The 15,073-nt window shown below is 30.8% G+C and overlaps 1 protein-coding gene across 2 annotated transcripts; it reads left to right on the top strand.

Annotated features, from left to right (window-relative positions):
* Positions 1-4,496: 4,496 nt before the first annotated feature.
* LOC143054302 (cAMP-responsive element-binding protein-like 2) lies at positions 4,497-10,506 on the top strand. 2 transcript variants are annotated; one of them, XM_076227264.1, is made up of 3 exons: positions 4,497-4,589; positions 5,764-5,979; positions 7,724-8,625. In XM_076227264.1, the coding sequence occupies exons 1-3, from the start codon at positions 4,575-4,577 to the stop codon at positions 7,850-7,852; spliced, it is 360 nt and encodes a 119-aa protein (XP_076083379.1). In that variant the 5' UTR covers positions 4,497-4,574; the 3' UTR covers positions 7,853-8,625. The 2 variants fall into 2 exon arrangements, with proteins under 2 accessions (XP_076083379.1, XP_076083377.1); XM_076227262.1 differs by lacking the exon at positions 7,724-8,625 and adding an exon at positions 9,778-10,506 and having other exon boundaries at positions 4,506-4,589.
* The last annotated feature ends 4,567 nt before the right edge of the window (positions 10,507-15,073 follow it).

Here is a 15,073-nt window from a genome sequence, read left to right as displayed (position 1 = left end):
CATTTTGTTTTTAGAAAACTGAATAACTTATTTTCTGAAAAAAATCTCGATAATCAACATCAGAGCTTAATTCTTTGTTCTGTCTATTTACTTTTCAGAAGACCGAATACTATTTTACTGTCAAAAATACTCGTTAAATAATCACCATGCAACTACAAGGTTTTTTAAACATATCCTACAACAATAATACTCAGTCTATGTAGGAATAGGACCCCCCTTTTTTTTGCACCTTCACTTAATTTTTTCTAAGTAAATATTATACAACTACTGTCTTTTGATGATGTATATTTACGTAAATATATGATTTTGTTGACTTTTGAAGAGAAAAAAAAAAAATTATATTCACTGAGGCTATATTTTAACTGTCATGTACTAACTTGATATGTTAATTTCTTGTCAATACGATATTACAATAGCGGTAGTTTATAAATTTCATTGAAAATATTAAAGACGGTCAAAACTTAATGTTTTTTTTTTGTAAAATCGTACTAAAAAGACAAAGAAAAAAATTTGTCAAAGTTTTTACTTTAACCCTTCAACAAAAATGTAAAAATTTTTTGTCAGAAAAAATACACTGGTTATATAGCAGTTTGACAATCACCAATTTTGATCATTGAGAAGCTTAATACTCCTTTTACAACACAATGTAATTAAAACGCTTAGCTGACTTTACAGAGTTATCGCCCTGTAGTGTTAGGTACAGTACCACCTTAAAGGGGGAATAGATTTTGGTAAAAAGGGGAAGGGCAAAAAAGTGTTCCTGTCCCGAAGCATCTATACCTTTTACTGAATAGCTCTCTTTGTATTGTGTATCTGCGATATACATACCATGCTCAATCAGTGTAATTATGATTTTTGATAATACCATATTTGTTAATTATTTCTTTTTATCGCTTGAAATATTTGGTTTTTTTTATTCATTTTAAGTAAGGGAGCGGGAAAAGGGGTAACTAACAATGCATAGACGAATATCAATAATAAAATTTCTATAAAATAAAACAGAAGCTCTATCATTTTAAAAGTATTACGTCACTGTATTAGCTAGATGATAAAGACGTTTTCACTCTTTGTAGATTTAGAACCGTAAAGCCCAAGCTCCCAATAGAATCTGGTAGATGGAAAAACATACCCAGAGAAAATTGAACATATAAATTGTGTAATAGAAAGGAAATTGGAGATGAATTTCACAATATTTTAGAATGTACATATTTTCCGAAGAAAGGAAAGAATGTATAGATGAAAAATTCTGTACCAATATTAATACTCTAAGGTTTAAAGCAGTTCTGAATTTTTCAAAACAATCAAAACTTAAAAAGCTGTGTAAGCTCATTAGAATCATTAATACAAAAATGGATTCTCTCTGATAAAATGGAAGCCTCCAAACCTATGCATTCTGTTCTTCTCTATTTTCTGTAACCTCACCACGTTATATAATATTATTATGTTTGTTTATCTATTTGTGTATACCATTGTATCAACATAGGTTCGTCAGAATAAATTATATATTTAAAAAAATCTAAACAAAATTTTCTGTCACAATCAAACAAAATATTAATTTATCACTTTACACCATATTTTTAGTTTGCAGTTATATTCTAATTTTAAGGATGTTCGATACTCAGTTTCAAAATGACAATCTTTTTAAAAGACTTTTAAAAATTAATAGTAAAAAAAGGAACTAAAAATGCAGAAACAAATTAAGGGTACATGTGCTTTTGTTTTAGATATAGCATGGAAGTAATATTACTTCCATGAATATAGCCATGTAAAATTTGCCGCGATTTTTTTATAATTTTGACAATGTCGACTTTTCTATTTTAAAAATTATGAAAAAATAACAAGGATTTTATAACATTTTCAAAGCATTCAAATATGCCTTTTAAAGATTGGAAATAAAATTATGAAAAGAAATGTAGGGGTTAACTTAGAGGACAAAATTATGTAATTGCAAAACATTGAGGATACCGTAAATCTGACAAAATGCAGAGACAAGAGGAGCGGTCATCCTTAAGTTAGAATATATCCGGTTTTTTTTCTTTTTACATAATATGCATGTTTTTTTTAAATAATTTCCATTTCTATTATAAACAGTGTCGAGGGAGAAAAGGGAATTGGAACGCTATAAAAGGTGAGCGAAGAAAGATGAATACGTTTGGACGAATTTATGACAAAAAAATATATTATTTTTCAGTATCAAAGGGGTAAATGTTTTATAGCGATCCGATTGATTGGAGTTTATACTTATAAAATATCTATTTATAGATATGGTGTTACGTAATACTAGTAGTCATGTCTTCCTGTCAACTGTTACCTTGTAAACTATGCCATGCTTGCACTTAATCTCGTGTGGCTCTCGTAACGCTTGTATTTTATTTCATGTCGGTCTAATTCAACACAGGTTCGTATTAATATGATATCGTCCTGAATATGCATGTAATATTTGCTACTGGACTTTAAAAAGCCATCCATCCGTACATGATTGAATGTAAAATTTGTTAGATTTGTCACGGCAACATTGTAAATAGACAAAATCATCACGAGGTCAATTCATGATCTGGCCCGATTTTCGTAAGCTTTTATGTTAACATGCGGTGATTCAGACGGGGTGCATCCATCTTAATTAATTAAAAGAAAAATTTACGGACAATTTTTCATCGAAATATATGGTCAACTATCTCCTAATTTAAAGAAGCGCCCGTTCCCCTTAAAATCAAATACTGGATCTATGCCTAGTATTTATAAAGCGGAACTGCACAAGAATTCATATTAACAAAGATTTTACAATGCAAAAAATACTTATCAGATCAAAACAGAGTAAATCTGAGATTTCACTATGTTTTTTTCTGCGAGTACGCGACTTACTCTAGATTTGAAATTATATCAGATAAGTTTTTAAAGGAAAAAAATTTGAAAAAAATGTCATTAAACACAATCTTTTCTCGCTTAGGATCGGCACATACATACTGTGAGAGAGTTAAAAGAGAGTTTTAGAGAATTTAACCTTAACCGTATCAAAAAAGATGGAGCAGAGTAGGATATGCATGAGAAAGAAGCTATAAGGACAAGACTTAATAATAAATCATTGTATTTATTAAAGAATGAATTGCATCAAAAGCATAAAAGAGTATAGATCTTTAAAAGTTGCAATGTACGGTATCCTAAGGTTGATTTGTACTGACGTCCTAAACTGAGAAAAAAATATGTTTCTGGTTTTTCAACTAAGTTGAAAGAGGCGACCTTTTCGTATTATTAAAATTAAAAAGCATTTTTTGAACACAGCACAAAAACCTTTCCGTTGTTTATGAAAAAAATGGAAAAAAGAAAATTTCATTTGAAAGAAAGACTTTTAATCGCGCACGTTTGATTCTCAATGGAATAACTCTTGTTGCGGTTCTATTTTTCGTTAAAGAGGCGCCAACAAACCGTGTTGCACATTAGAGTCGACAACAAACAAACAGCGCCCGAATTTTTGCACAGAACATTCCTCTGTGGTGCGGGTTTAAATAATGGGGGGCATGATTTTTTTTTCCGTTAGGGCAAACAATATTTTTCGACTGTTTATCATTTTTGTTCATTTTAATATAGAAATTGAACAAACTCTGATTTTTTTCAGTCAAGCCCTCCGGGTTCTTTTAATCATAATATGACCATTTTTCACGGCCACCCTCACATGAACAGACAGAAAAGATAAATGGTTGGTTTCTTAGTGAATAAATGTGACAAATTCCTTTTGGTTGAACACAAACTCTGAGAACGCAAAAAATATAAAAACAGGTTATTTTTTATTGGAAATTTATTTTTCTTTTTTAATATAATATCTTATATAATATAAAAAGATTATAAATAGCAAACTTTTTAGTAACCTCGCCCTTTTCATGTGACGAAATTTTTCCAATGAATTATATTGCGCAAAGTTTGTAGCCTTCAATTATTCTAACGACCATGACCATCCCGTGAACTTTTCGAGAAACAGAAATTTCTAGAGAAAATGTTATAAATAGAATAATGACACAGTGACTTCTAACCAATCGGAAATGTACTTTATATTTACTGCCTACATCAAAACAATCATTTTATGTAAACAAACTTGATCACGTTGGTCGCTTTAAAAATACTTTCAGTTTTATGTGTGATTTAATATCTGTAAAGGGTCGAGATAATTTTTCAGGAAAGTGCGTATTGAATGTGAGTATATATGTCCTTTCCAATACATAATTTGTATTTTTTTTAAATTTACAAAAGTCTGCTACTTTCCCATATATTACGCAATTACAACATTGCCATACGTCAAGGTAATTCGATAATTAACTTCTGGTTTTGATTGACATTTTTGTTAATTTTTCGTTTATGATACAAGTTATGATATTTTCAAGGGCGGTCGTTTACCTTTACGGTGTGAAAATCTTTTTGCGCAGATTCTTTTAGATAGATATGGGGTCAATGAACTAGTTCGAACTCGAGATTTTTCCCAGTGTCTTTCTAAATTTAGATCAACCAATCAGATTGTTTGTTTTTGTTTTGATCTATATATATTTCACAATCACATGTTCGATGTATACACATGCTGATTAACAATGCCAAGTGAAAAGGTAAATATATTATCATTCAATAACTTATCTGATATATGATATTGTATTACAGATATATATATATTAGGGGCATTTTCATTGTCCTAGGAACTGATAGCACATTAATTAAATGTCTAAATAATTTATAAAAAAAGATAATCAAAATTAAAAAATCTTTTTTGACGAATTTTTAGCAAAAATAAATGAAATTTTCCTACCGCAGAAAATACATATACGTTAATACAATAATACTCTTATATTTTCACACAGGCTCTTGGACCCCATATTTTACTTTTTTTTCATTTCTTTATTGGTTGTCATTTTTTTTTAAATAATCATTCTTTAATATATATAAAACATTTGCACTAGAGGAAAATACATTGAAACTTTAAAAGTAAATTTTCCTAAAAAGTAAAACACCAAAAAGAAAGATGTTACGTAATTTATAACAGGGTTGTAACGTGATGTCTAAGCCTCTGTGTTTTGTATACTTGGTACCATAGCCAATCGGGTAATTATATTGACGTGGATATTCATTATGACAGTTTATGGATTTTGGGAATATTTAAGGTAAAAGGTAAAAAATATTTCGATCAGATCTTTCGTAAAATATTTTCTGAAGAAGCATGGCATTTTGCATAAATTTATTTTCTTAAGTGTTCGATTCATTTATGTACCAGATTTTTCCGCTTTAGTCTGAAATATACAATAAGACTAAACACGAAATATATGTACTATATATATTAAATTAATGTTTTGTTTCTAACATAAATGCTGCTTAGTTAAGATCTTACGGGCTTTGTTAAAAACTTGACACGAATTAAAATGCTTTCAATAAGTAACAAAAAATTCCTAAAACAATGTACATGACATGGATTCTTGATTATTGGACTTTAAATTTTATTTTAGGACACCCCTATAGAAGTTTTAATTGAAATTTGGACAAAATGTTATGCAATATTTTGCATCCCAATCTAAAGTACCAGTTGCTTGTTTATTTTAAGATAACTCATTGTTTGATCGTAAATAAAACATCGTTTCAGCAGTAATCTGAATGAAACCATAAATATTTTATTTCCTTTGGAAATCAGAACATAGCAGATATGATAAGTATAAATTTTCTTCAATTAGAAAAAAGAATTCTAATATTTAAAATGAAAAATATATATTTATTGATTTTGAAAAATTATTGTAGGAAAACCATAACATGACCATAGATAGATCGTTAAGGAGTCCCAGCAAACGTCCCGGCAGACGAACTACCAAGGTCGATGTAAAAGTCAAGTTAGAACGCAGTAGGCAGAGTGCAAGGGAATGTAGAGCGAGAAAAAAGTTACGATACCAGTATTTGGAGGACTTGGTTACCAGTAAGGAAAAAGCAATCTTTAAATTGAGGGATGAACTTGCATTGGTAAGTTATATTTATTCATTTATTTAAAATGCTTTATCAAATAGCGAAACTAATAGAAATCAAAACTAGGAAAAAATCTTTCAAAACTAAATTCTAGTCTCGACTAAACCATTTACTCGGAATCGAAATAATGTGATTAAATTTTTCCATTGTTCGTGTTGCGACGTGGGAGTTTGCATTTCGATTGAATAATAAAATGTTCACGGTATTATGATGACTCATTGATCGTTTATATGTTCTACATATATGTGAACTTGTTATGTAACGTCTGCAGATTTATAGGTCATTTGTTGGTACATGTGAACTAGTGTAGAATTTCATTTTGGTTGATCTAACCTGCGCGTTTTATTCTGGTTATTTAATTCTTGATATTTGACTGGTTTCTTCTGGTTATTCTAATTCTTGGCATTTGAATTTTTGTTCTAATTATTCAAATTTGTGATGTAAGACTGCTTTTTCTAATTATCCAATATTTTGATATATAGACTGTTATGATAAAGATTATTTATAGAAAAAGTAGCGAAATTCTATATTAAAAAAAAAAATGATTTATCCTATACGTAATGGAAAAATAGAATAAAAAAATATGGGGTCACCGTTCATTAAGATCTGCATTCGAAAAAAGCATTCCTTTTTTTCTAAGGTACTTGTTTTCTGTTGAACTAATAATAGAAAAAAAAGTAATATCGAAATAAAAATGTGAATTTTCCGTAGTTTACAAATAGATTATATACTAAGCTTGTAGCGGTTAACATATTTATATACAGTATAGAATGGAATGATTTGTTAAATTTTCGTGCAACATATGAAACGAGGAATGAAAATTGAAGAAATATCATCTGAAGAAAAATATGACTTACCATGAGCACTTGTTTCTCTATATATATCCATGATCATCCATGGGAAGGTCGATTATCCCTATTTAATAGAATACTAGTATATGGATAGCCGACCTCATCATGGATAGAAACAAGAGCCTGTGTGTTCTAGTGATAACAGGACTTAGTTTTTGGCAGTCAACGTGGCATCTTAACACTGACAGAAGCATTTGAAATTAAAAATTACGATTTCTGTATTATTATCTTTTCATCAAGTTAAATACATGGGATTATATATAACAATACATTTACTAAATCTTTCGATGAAGGTGAAGATCAGTTCCACGTTGAATACCAATTGTTTTCAAATGAAATCGGAGGGAGAGGAGATGCAGGGGGTGCAGGATTTTTTTAATGGGGAGCATAATTCACGAAAATAAAAGATATATATATAGCGTAGATCGAAGCCGCGAGGTGAAGTATAGAGCGCAGCCACGAGGGGGATATAGATCGGAGCCACGGTCGAGTTGTAATATAGAGCGGAGCCACGAGATAGATCCAGGCGAGAAAAATATTTGACGATTTTATCCGAAAAAATTATATTTATATTGAAAAGCATGATTATTTTTTTTGGTGGTCAAATGTAAGCCCTCAACACCCCACTGGATCTGCCAGTGGTACTCAGTTGTATCTTGCTTCTTATCTAACTTTTGACTGCCTCGAAGATCACGAAATAACACCAATGAAAAGTGTTATTGATTAACATCGGGCCCTTTGTTATTGATTGATTGATTGATTGTTTGTTGCTTAACGTCCAGTGGCAATTATTTCATGCATGTGAAGTAGGATATTTTTTATGATGAAAATCATTATGTAAAATTCACTTATAAAAGTTGAATAACTGTTTTACTTTATTTAAAAAATAGTTTTACAAGTGGTGCAAAGAAATAGACAACGGCATTCTGCCTACAGGTCTTATACCAAGCCTTGCGTCAGACAATAAAATAGCTGAAGCAAACCAAAGAATGAAGACAACCCGGGGGCCCAGCGCTTGAACAGTTTCATGTACCAAGATCATCTGTTTTCAAGCAACCAACGAAAACTTCGGTTTCAAATTCAAAAGGATCGTCTGCTTTTGTACTGCACAGCAATCATCTAGTTTCGAGTTTTAATTACGTATACAATACTCGAAGATCATCGAAACAAAGGACAAGTAATTTTGAAATCCAAAAGGTTATTAGTTCTAGTCGAAATTTAAATCATAGCCACAGTGGATTACATACTATGAGTTTAGATAAAGAAGAACTTCCAAAGTATAACCAATCAGAATTAGATTTGTGGCATCCAAAGGACACCATTTCTAGTTTGCAGACGTACGGAACTCAAACGGATTTACTTTCTGAAAACTGGTTTTGTGCACTTACATTACCTTCAACCAGTTTTTCCTCAGGAAATTTGCCAAATGTGGATTTAATACAAAGTTTTGATTCTCTCAGGAAAACAGAAGACACAGAAGTTACAAATTCAGGACTGAATGACTTTCCTTATGGCCATGCGCAGAGTTTGTGTTTTGAAAGTGAGCAGAGAACTGACGCGTCCATCACTGAAAATGGTTACGCATCCATCATGGAGAACGGTTATCAGCTATAAGTTTTTGCATAAGTAAATTTTGATAAGTTTGATAAAAGTAAAAAAAAAAAAGTCTCATATAAAACTTGCTGTTGATATTTTAAGGGAAGGACAATATTGGATTCTATTTAAACTATCTGTAATTTTACTTTGTCACAAACGTATTGTTTAAAATTTACATGGCTTATTAAACGTGAAACAAACATTCAAATTTAGTTTGAACTTATAATTACTATAGTATAAGTATGCTTGTTTTATAGATATATATATATTTCTTGAATAATTTGAAATAATGCATGTAAATCACAGATGAATTAAAAATTGAAATGTTGAAATAAAAAAGTATGTGATTTAGAAAATTGTTTATTTTTACACCTCCTTATATATATTCGTTTGTTTGACCAGTGACCCATACCTGCAAACTGTCACTATTTGCGGGGGATTTCCCCCATGGAAGCTCTCAAATTGATATTTTGTAAGAGCATTTTGTCTACAATTTTAAACAAAACAGTAGTTTTACAATTGCTATAGGCTTTTAAAGGTATTAAGAAGCCAAAAAAACAACATAAAATTTCAATTTTGAAGACCCCTTAAAGGTTTTATAGGACTGCAAGTGCCATCTTGCACGCAAAACCCCCATGGGCGTTTTGAAAATTTGGCAGGTATGGTGACCATTCCCAAAAAAAGGGGGATTAAAGATGAAATGCAATCAAAAAATGGCCTCACTTGATAACTACATCTTTCAAGTTTGATCGCTGCTTTTAACCATTCTTTAGATCCTACCAGTCAATGTCATGTGATATTTATTGATGACATGTTTCAGGGGCGGATCCAACCATTTTAAAAGGGGAGGTTCCCAACCCAGGACAAAGGGGTGGTTCCAACCACATGTCATTGCAATATGATATGTATCAAATTTACTATATTTGTAAAGAAAACTGTTTTTACCAAAAATTTAGGAATTTTGTCTTCACATTACTTTCTTTACAGTGACACTTCATGAACATCTTTTGTTATGTATTACTGCACGGCCAGTTTCGTGAGTAATGGATACACTTAGAATAAAATTAGAATTTCGAAAAAAATTCTATCAGATGTAGATCCAGGATTATGAAAAACAATGTATTTTTATATGTTTTAAGCAGATTGTGGTGTTTTACATTTTCAAAACACAGTTTAATACAGTGATACCTATATGTGTATGTTGGAAAAACCACAATAACTAATTGTTTTACATTTTTTACAGGAAATTTTAGAACTAAAGGGTTTTTTTTTTCTACAGGCGTCACAAGTGGAACCTCGTACTATAAAAATGCTGTGATTACATATAATTTCCTCTTCTTTTTTTCAGCACAGAAAAATTTGTGCCGAAGTTGATTCTGGGACAATATCGGAGATTATGTTTGAAAAATTGCAAGCGATCGTGGAAGATCACGAACAGACGGACACATTTGATACTTGTTTGAAAACGGACATTAAAACCGAGCCTATGGATTATTAGTCATTTTATGAATATTGACTAGGAAGCTCTGGTCTAAACTGCTTTCAATACAGCGAGTTCAGTATCCAGTACTTTAATATATGAATATTCATCACCAGTGCTAAAATATATGAATATTTATAACCAGTACTATTATATATGAATATGTATCAGAGAAAAATAACACAACAAATAGTTATGCTTTGACCAGTTGAACTTTTAGACTTTGTGATACATGTATGCAATACGTGACCTACATAATGAAAAATTCTTTTTGTACTTCGATCTTCATCTTTTATTCGACAATCACAGCATTTCGAATTCATGGAAACAAATTTACATGACATTGTTATGAAACAATATTATAATTGTGTTTATACAAATGTAAATATTTCTTTTAAATGTACATCACTGTATATACGTCTTGTAATGTAAAATATATTTATACATATAATATTCATGCTATTTTACATCAACCACGTGATAAATAGATTATGAATTATTATGGATTGAGCATTTGCCGAACTGTTGAAATGTTGAAATGGATTTAGAAAAAGGAGAGGAATATCTTGTAAGAAAAATTTAATGTATTGAATTTTATTACTCGTGCTTTATTTTATTCTGATTTATTTCATGTAATTTTCTATCTTGTACAGAATCTTCGAAACACTACCATTCAAAGTTCTGAAACATTAACAACAGTATTTCTTTCAATCTTATTGCCATGTTTTTTTTTCTGTACCCAATGAACCCGAGATTTACATGCTTAAAAGGGAGGAGGATGCCATAAAAATACTTTCAAGTTGATGCAGTAACTAATGATTGAAAATGAAACAAAAGTAAACGACAGTCGCTGTATAAATGTTTTCAATGGAAAGAAATAAATATTTTTTTTAATACTAGTGCAAAAGTTCATTTAATGTTTTAAACATCTGAAATTTGGTACCAGATGCCGATGATGAAATGTTGATACTTATTTATTCCTCTGCCATTTGCCTGTTGTAGGGGGGAGGGAATTAATCTAACCCCGCCACATATTTTGTGCCTGTCCCAAGCCAGGAAACAGGTGTAATGCGTCTCTTTAACCATTGATATTAAATTGAAATCCATTTTTCCAGAGAGAAAAAACATAAATAGTATACATATATACAGCGAGCCATAATTGCGCTTAGGTGTTAAATAGTAATTAACATTTGTCATTATTTTTTTACAAGCAACACTCAGCCTTTTTTTCTTCTTTTTTTTTTCGTGAATCGAAAATCGGGTAAAATCTATGAAGTGTACAAAAACATGGTCAACAGTTACTATGGACAGATTTGGAGTTATTATACGAATTTGTTTGTCATATTACAATTGTCATCCATAAACTTATGAGCTAAGGTTTTGTACTGTAAATGTGGACTGTACTTACTTATTTGTCGTTTGTTTTTTTTTTCTTTTTTTTTAAGTCAGGCTGTGTTTCCATTTACTCTGTTAGGGTTAAAGGTGTTTTCCTTCTTCAGAACAAGGAAAGTTTTGAGTTAAATATATTCTTTTAAATTTTTTATCATTCCCAGAAGAGTAAAAAACTTTTGAATTATTCATTCTTAAATTGAACACTCATATCATTCTGTATGTACATTGCAAATTGATATAGTAGTGAACAAAAAGGAGATTGACTTGTTAATTTGTTTCGGCGAAAAATCTGAGTTATCATTCTTTGTCCGACTTATAAAATAAGCCTTTTCCATTATTTTTTTATTTGTTAATATGAAAATTTAAAATATGATTAAAATTTTACGGAAAAAACTTTATTTGTACCAAAAGAAATCCAGAGATAGTTGCTGCCATCACGTTTTTGGTTTTGATGGAAACACTTCAATCTTTTTGTGGCAGGGATGAGCAGCTGCAAAAGCAAGTATTCCATCCTTTTCATATATTTGAAATGCTAGTACCCTCTCAAAAAAGATTGACAAAAAATATGCCTATAGCTATCATGATAACTCGATTTCATAGACGCATTAAACGACTATAGTTTCATCCGTATCTGGGAAAAATCGACGTCTGATTAAATTCATATTCCCTAGATTCAAACCACTATGTTTTTGTTTTATATTCTACCTTTTCGTATGCCTATTCCAGCGGCTCATCCCTACCAATCAGTTTATTGTACCAATTGACAATCTTGACCCTTAAGTATTGCTTATATTTGTATTATTCATTTATAAAATTCAAAAATTAACATGTATATTGTAATTGGTATCTAATACACTACAATGATATTTAACATAAATAGTATTGACGACCACAATTTAAAAAAAAAATCAAATCTTTTAAAATGTTTTTCATGTAAGAATGTAAATTTTACAATTCATCTTATTAGGAATGATTTGAAACAAACAAAATGTGTTTGACTTTTATGTGGTAGACATTTTGTTGGAAAAATGAAGCTAAGATACATCGAACATTTTATGTGCAGAGTTAAGTATAAATTTTAAGTTTTATTCAATAAATGTTCACCATAAATTGATTATGTCAGTTTGTATATAGTACTTAATTTATTTTGACTTGTTAATATTTTGCTAAATAAATTGTATATTCAATTTGTTATCATTAAGCAATAAAGTTGTAAAGATGAACTTGCCATTTTTAGCCAAGTTATGCACCCCTCCCCAAGCATTTGCCTAGCAACTAGATGCCGCATATTAGAGTGTACTTCTTTAATTTGTCCGGCTCTAAAAATAAGAAAACGTGGTATGATTGCCAATGAGACAAAAGAGGGGTGAAAGACACCAAAGGGACAGTCAAACTCATAGATCGAAAATAAACTGATAACGTCATGGCTAAAAATTGAAAAGACAAATGATAGTACATAACACACAACTTTCCACCAGAGACCAAATGGCACATGGACATAAAGTAATAACTATTAGTTACCGTATGGCCTTCAATGAAAAACAAAACGCATGCCGTATAGTCAGCTATATAAAAAAACAAGAGTACACACGCTGAAATGTCTCGCCTTCTTTACTAATCATTGATATTATGTTGATAGTCCTAAATGTAAAGCTGTATTACACTGTCACGTAAACTTAACATTAATCAAGACAACTAAACATTGACCAATGAACCATAAAAATGAGGTAAGAGCAGATGAACCTTACATATGGATGTTCTTCCATACAACAAATATAGTTGACCTGTTGCTAATAGTTTAAGAAAAACAGACCAAAACACGAAAACTTAACATTGTTCAATGAACCATAGAAATGAGGTCAAGGTCAAATTAAACCTGCACGACTGACATAAAGATCATACAACATTTAAATACACCAAATATAGTTGACCTATAGCATAAAGTATTAGAAAAAAAGACCAAAACTCAAAAACTAAACTTTGACCACTGAACCATGAAAATGAGGTTAAAGTCAGATGACACCTGCCAACTAGACATGTACACCTTAAAATCATTCCATATACCAAATATAGTAGACGTATTGCATACAAGATAAGAAAAACAGATCTAAACGCAAAAATTTAACACTTATCAATGAACCGTGAAAATGAGGTCAAGGTCAAATAAAACCTGAACGACTGATATATAGATCATAGAATATTTCCATACACCAAATATAGTAGACCTATTGCATATAGTATTAGAAAAAGAGACCAAAACTCAAAAACATAACTATAACCACTGAACCATGAAAATGGGGTCAAGGTCAGATGACATCTGCAAGTTTGACATGTACACCTTACAGTCCTTCCATACACCGAATATACTAGACCTATTGCTTATAGTATCCAAGATATGGACTTGATCACCAAAACCTTGTTCACTGATCCATGAAATGAGGTCGAGGTCAAGTGAAAACTGTTTGAAGGGCATGAGGACCTTGCAATGTACGCACATATCAATTAGAGTTATCCTATTACTTATAATAAGAGAGAATTAAACATTACAAAAAATCTTAACTTTTTTTTCAAGTAGTCACTGAACCATGAAAATGAGGTCAAGGACATTGGAAATGTGACTGACGGACACTTCGTAACATAGGCATCTATATACAAAGCATGAAGCATCCAGGTCTTCCACCTTCTAAAATATAAAGCTTTAAAAAGTTAGCTAACGCCGTCGCCGCAATATACCTATGTCGAGCTTTCTGCGACAAAAGTCGCAGGCTCGACAAAAGCGAAATGATAAATGTTAAACAACTCAAACGAGAAACATATATAAATCTGATGTACAGTAGTTGTCGTTTGTTTATGTAATTTATATGTGTTTCTCGTTTCTTGTATTTTTTTATATAGTTTAGACCGTTGGTGTTCCTGTTTGAATGGTTTTACACTAGTAATTTTGGGCCCTTTATAGCTTGTTGTTCGGTGTGAGCCAAGGCTCCGTGTTGAAGGCCGTACATTGACCTGTAATGGTTTACTTTTTTTAAAATTATTATTTGGATGGAGAGTTGGCACTCACACCACATCTTCCTATATCTATTTGATTAATGTACAAACAAATGAACGAAGAATATAAATGATATACAGTCACAAAAAGTAAAATAACAAAAAATACCGAACTCCGAAGAAAATTCAAAATGGAAAGTCGATAATCAAATAGCAAAATCAAAAGCTCAAAATACATCAAACGACCGAATAACAACTGATATATTCCTGACTTGGTAAAGGCGTTCTTGAGTAGAAAATGGTGCATGAAAGCTGGTTTTATAGCTAACTAAACTAGGGACGAAAAATATCAGTGGGACAGTCAACTCTCACTTGTACGGTACGGAAGCGTATAAGGGATATAGTAAAAAAAAATTGGCAGTGAACTTTTTTTCAAAGACGATATTTTGACATTTCAAATCTCGAAATTTTGACAATTGCTTGAAATTTTGACCTTCTAAGATATTGAAATTTCGACTTTTTGAAAAGTCGAAATTTTGACTTTTTAAATACTCGAAATTTCGACGTTATAAAAAATCGAAATTTCCATTTTAAACTCCAAATTTCGACTTTTTTAAAACTCGAAATTTCGACTTATTTTAAACTCAAAATTTTGACTTTTTTAAAACTGGAAATTTCGACTTGTTTAAGAAAAAGTCGAAATTACAAGAAAAGGAAAGTTAAAATTTCGAGTTAGAGGCGAAATTTTAAGATTTGAAATGTCAAAATTTCGACTTTGAAAAAA

The sequence above is a fragment of the Mytilus galloprovincialis genome, chromosome 12 (assembly GCF_965363235.1).
Source record: "Mytilus galloprovincialis chromosome 12, xbMytGall1.hap1.1, whole genome shotgun sequence".
NCBI classification, from domain to species: domain Eukaryota; kingdom Metazoa; phylum Mollusca; class Bivalvia; order Mytilida; family Mytilidae; genus Mytilus; species Mytilus galloprovincialis.
The sequence above is the reverse complement of the archived record's forward strand: the minus strand, read 5'-3'. Positions and strand labels throughout refer to the sequence as shown.